Source organism: Triticum aestivum, chromosome 1A (genome assembly GCF_018294505.1).
Source record: "Triticum aestivum cultivar Chinese Spring chromosome 1A, IWGSC CS RefSeq v2.1, whole genome shotgun sequence".
In the NCBI taxonomy this organism is placed as follows: domain Eukaryota; kingdom Viridiplantae; phylum Streptophyta; class Magnoliopsida; order Poales; family Poaceae; genus Triticum; species Triticum aestivum.
This window is the reverse complement of record NC_057794.1, coordinates 579,145,069-579,149,424: the sequence shown is the minus strand read 5'-3', so window position 1 is coordinate 579,149,424 and position 4,356 is coordinate 579,145,069. Positions and strand designations below refer to the sequence as shown.

The window sequence follows — 4,356 nt, the reverse complement described above, 5'->3', positions numbered from 1 at the left end:
GGATGCTGATTGGAAACATGCTGGCAATAGACCGACTTGGCCGCTCTAACCTGCAAAAATATCATTACTCAACACACCTACAGCATGTAAAACCCAGCACCTCTGCGCCGGGTTTCAGACCTCACCAGCCCAGCTTACCATCTCTCAAGGCAACAAAAACACTAGAGCACTACAGCAACCGATATCACCACTACAGCACCTCGCGCAGGAGGAAACGGAGGAAAGCGAGCAAGATAACATGGAACACTAAATTGCACAGAATAGAACCAAGCACCCACATGAAACCAACATTCCGAAAGAAGAAACACACGATCAAGGGTGTGGCTAGGTCTCATTCGACTGAGACTTAATCAAGTCTCAGTCAAGTGATATAGTATGTAAGAAGAAAAAAGAAAAACTGAAAAGATTTCTTTTTTTGCACAAATCTCCATGCAAAACCAAAGGAAGATAGTATCGGCTGATACATAACCAAGTCTCAGTCGACTGAGACTTAGCAAAACTGTACGATCAAACTTCGCTAGAAACAGCGACTCTTCTTAAGGACCCAAGTGGGAGAGGCAAATACTAGTGCCAAGCGACCATCATGATGAGGTATATATAGTGGCATGTCATATCCACACTTGGTTTTGACTTTTGAGCATGGCTGGCAAGCTTAATGGCAAGTGACACTCCCCCCGCCTCAGCAACTCCAAGGACTTGTGGGACCGAGCCTGGGATTTGCTGTTAAAATTGGCACAAAATCAGAGATACAAAATGTCAAAATTCAAGAAAAAGTATCAACTGGGCAGGAAGGTCTTAAGATGGATCCTGAAATTCATAATTCTTTAATCAGGGTAGAGTTGCGTTAATCTATAGCAGAATTTACATTTCTTTTAAGGCAATGCAAAAAGGCTAACATAGTTTGTGCAGTGGTGAGTCCAGAATAACTTAACAGTCATGGTCAGTTCAGAACAAAAAACTGAAGAGTCGTTTTGGTTGGGACTAAAATTGGGACAGGAATCTGAATCAGAGACATGAGAGCGAAGAATTTCATTATTGCGCAGCCAAATATATGGAATTGTATGATTGCGTATATGAGAAAAGATTATAGAAAAGGCATGCTATACAGGGGAGGAGTATGATAAAAAATCTAGAAAAAAAATGCATATGAGGATCCATCAAGTTGAGGTTACAGCTAAACAAAACTTCAAAGTTTGACCGAAGGAGTTGGCTTTCATATAAGTAACTAAAGCAGAACCTCGGGTGTGTTTATGTATTCTTCAGATAATGCAACTGAAATCTTTCCACTGGTCTAGTTTGTGTATGCCATCATGCTAAAGATGCAGTTGCCATCATGCTAAAGATGCAGTATTTGTTGGAAACTGAGAAATGTAGGCATTACGACCACAATCTGCGATAGGGTCGGTAACGCAGCTTGCATGGCCGAATGGCCACCCGCTCATCTTCCTCTTATCCCTTGCTGTCTGAGAGGGCTCTCCAAGAATGGCTACGATTCGCACCATCCCCTTCTCCATCCCTCTCAGATAAGAAGCATGTCAAACTGCAGCACAAACCAAATTGACATCTCAAAGAGAAAACATCATTTGAACAAAGGAGAGATGTCGATATGCGAGGGTCGGTTAGTGGATTGCTCATTGAAGAGTTTGCAAATGAAAGCACGGATTATCTTCAAAGCCAAGCCACGCAACGAGCGGAACACAGTGCAAGGTGCAAGTTATGTTTCTGTGACCAGATTATCAGGCAGGTTATTTCACCCAGTCAGACAAACATGGTGAATTAACTCCCATGCCTTGGGGAAAACTGGCAGGGGGTATATAAATTTCGTTAGCGTCTAGGAGACCTCAAGGTAGCACCACCAATTAGGCGTATGCATCGGGGTTTGTCTGAGTTCTGATAAGTGGGACACCGTCTTCTCGCCACACGATTCGATCCTCGCACAAGGCAGCAACTGCCTCAACATAAACATGATGCTCCTGAAATGTCAAAGTCAACGGTAGGTTGGCAGCTAAGAATTGTGAATAACACAATAATGTAGCATGCAGAGGAACCTCAGCTGCAGATAAGATGTTACCTCATGTAGAACCCTTGCAGCCAATTGCTCTGGAGTATCGTCGGCTAGCACAGGCACAACCCTTTGGGCTAAAGTTCTTCCCGTGTCGAACTGTTCATCCACAAAGTGCACAGTTGGTCCTGAATATCTGCAAATGGTTGGAAAATATCATCAAATAAAACAGATAGTTTCATGTGGATGCTAAACAAAAAACAAAAAGCAATGGGTACTGTAGCAGCCAGGGCCCTCATCAAACAAATCGACATTATCTGCCACCACACGGTTGCGAGTAATAGCTCTTGCACTTGAAAAAAAGAAAAGGAAGTGCTGAACTGAAAAGTTCTATAGAAAACATGCAACACCTGGCTCCAGACGCAATGACGGCTTTATGCACCTTCAGACCATAATAACCCTTGCCTCCGAATGCCGGGAGGAGCGAAGGATGTATATTCAGTACGGATCTGGGATATGCCTGGACTAGCTCACTGGGTATAAGTTTCAGGTAACCAGCGAGCAGAACGAAGTCCACCCTGAGATCCCTGTTTCACAATAGACATAATCATGAGCTAAGATGAGGCACCCTGCACGCGCCACAAACACAAAATCTTCACGCTTGAAAGGGCAAACTGAAGCACACTGGTGGCACCAAGTTCATGCGGCTAGAAGAGCAACCATATAGCTTGTGTGTCATCTACTCAAATTATGTTCACTGACTTCAGAACATGGTATGAAAGCATTCAACAACCGGACTAAAAGTGGAAGTCGATACACTGATGGCCTTCTCCTCTGAAGAATTAGAAATGTACAAGCTGACCTCTGAGATGAGTTCAACAACAGAGCCAACAAACCTCAGGGCATTCAGAAGCTGAGCCGTCGGCACCCCCTCCGGCGCCGATTTGGACCTGGGGAACAGGACCACCGGTATGCCGCTGCGCCTCGCGTACTCCGCTCCGCCGCATCCTGCAACATCCCAGTCCATTCCATTCCATCCCGTCGAGTCAGAACCACCCCAGTCCAATCCCCACTTCACCTCACAGTAACAAGGGGGAAGAACGGAGCTACGAGGAAGGGATCGGATCATCCTCATCACCTGGCTTGTCCGTGACGAGCGCGACCACATCCCCGCTGCTCGCCTTGCCGCCCGCGGCGGTGGCCTCGTGGATGGACCGGAAGTTGGAGCCGCCGCCGGACACGAACACCGCGAGGCGTTTCCTGCTCCTCACTCCGCCGGAACAGTGAGAAGAGTCCCCGGATCCGCCGCTATCCCTCGCCGCCGCCGCCGCCTCAACGCGATGGGGCCGCCTGCAAGCGACAGCAGCGCGAGGCTGCCGCCGCGTGGTCGCGAAGGCCCCCGCCGTCGCGCTCCGGCTCCGCTGCCGCTTCTGGGCGGGGTTGATCGGTGGCAGGTAGCGCAGCCCGGAGCCGGGGGAAGCGACGGCGGCCGCCTCCATCACCGGGCAACGGCGGACGGGAGGAAGCGGCGGCGGGGCGGAAACGGCGGCGCGGGGTGGAAGAACTTCGCAGTTTAGTCCTTTGAGAGTTGTGATTTTATACCACGCCACAAAAGGTAAATTACTTCCCTCCGATCCAAAGTAAGATGTTTCAAAATTTTGTGAAGGCATATTATTTTAACCCAATACATATGCATTAACTAGTGTGCAAAGCAAAATCGCTCGCCACTAAAAGACTTAGTGGCGACACATGGTAGAACAAGTCCATTATATCTGGAGCATCAGCCGCCATATGAGCACCCTTAGCTGCAAGAGCATTATCGGCCTTGTAACAGTCTCTAGGGTAGTACACTACTTTGACATCACAAGATTTTAACCTATTGAACAGTTTTAAATCTTCAGCGAGGATCCTCGAGCTTGACAAATCATGCCTTCGGTTCTCACGGGCCTCCTTCAACAGCATCACACAGTTTTCAAACACACACCTCCCAACCCATACTCATTTGCAGTTTGGATTGCCCGCCGAGCTGCCATCACTTCAGCACGAAAAAGGGTCATGAAGTGACACAAAGTGACCTGCAACATTAACACAACACATTCCCCGAGCAGTCCCGCATCGCTACATCCCAGCAACCACGATGATTGCTCGGTGAGAAAGCGTCATCGATATGAATCTTCACATAATCATGCCACAAAAAATTGAATTAGATGTTTCAAAAATTTGTGAATTTTTAAAATAATTTTTAAAACATATTTCTATTATCCATAATAATTTCAAATCCAGAGAACTAAGTGCTAGCTCAGTGACTATTGTTTATAGTGGTGAATAAAGGCGGAGCTATGTGTTACTCTCAG

General features: G+C 47.0%; 1 protein-coding gene across 2 annotated transcripts; it reads right to left on the bottom strand.

The window, feature by feature from the left end:
- Positions 1-298: 298 nt before the first annotated feature.
- LOC123069501 (phosphoribosylglycinamide formyltransferase, chloroplastic) lies at positions 299-3,600 on the bottom strand. Of its 2 annotated transcripts, XM_044492380.1 has the most exons (6): positions 3,141-3,598; positions 2,899-3,010; positions 2,413-2,589; positions 2,072-2,198; positions 1,841-1,973; positions 299-720 (listed from the first exon to the last, which is right to left on the bottom strand). In XM_044492380.1, exons 1-5 carry the CDS (start codon positions 3,499-3,501, stop codon positions 1,860-1,862), a joined length of 891 nt encoding a protein of 296 aa, XP_044348315.1. In that variant the 5' UTR covers positions 3,502-3,598; the 3' UTR covers positions 299-720; positions 1,841-1,859. The 2 variants fall into 2 exon arrangements, with proteins under 2 accessions (XP_044348315.1, XP_044348323.1); XM_044492388.1 differs by lacking the exon at positions 299-720 and having other exon boundaries at positions 1,651-1,973; positions 3,141-3,600.
- Positions 3,601-4,356: the final 756 nt, after the last annotated feature.

Excerpts from the sequence above, each read along its gene's own strand:
- LOC123069501 (XM_044492388.1), bottom strand. The coding sequence starts at position 3,501 with ATGGAGGCGGCCGCCGTCGCTTCCCCCGGCTCCGGGCTGCGCTACCTG. Across the intron at positions 2,199-2,412 it reads GTCATTGCGTCTGGAGCCAG|ATATTCAGGACCAACTGTGC; the intron begins GTGTTGCATGTT and ends AACCATTTGCAG. Across the intron at positions 1,974-2,071 it reads CTGCAAGGGTTCTACATGAG|GAGCATCATGTTTATGTTGA; the intron begins GTAACATCTTAT and ends TTGACATTTCAG.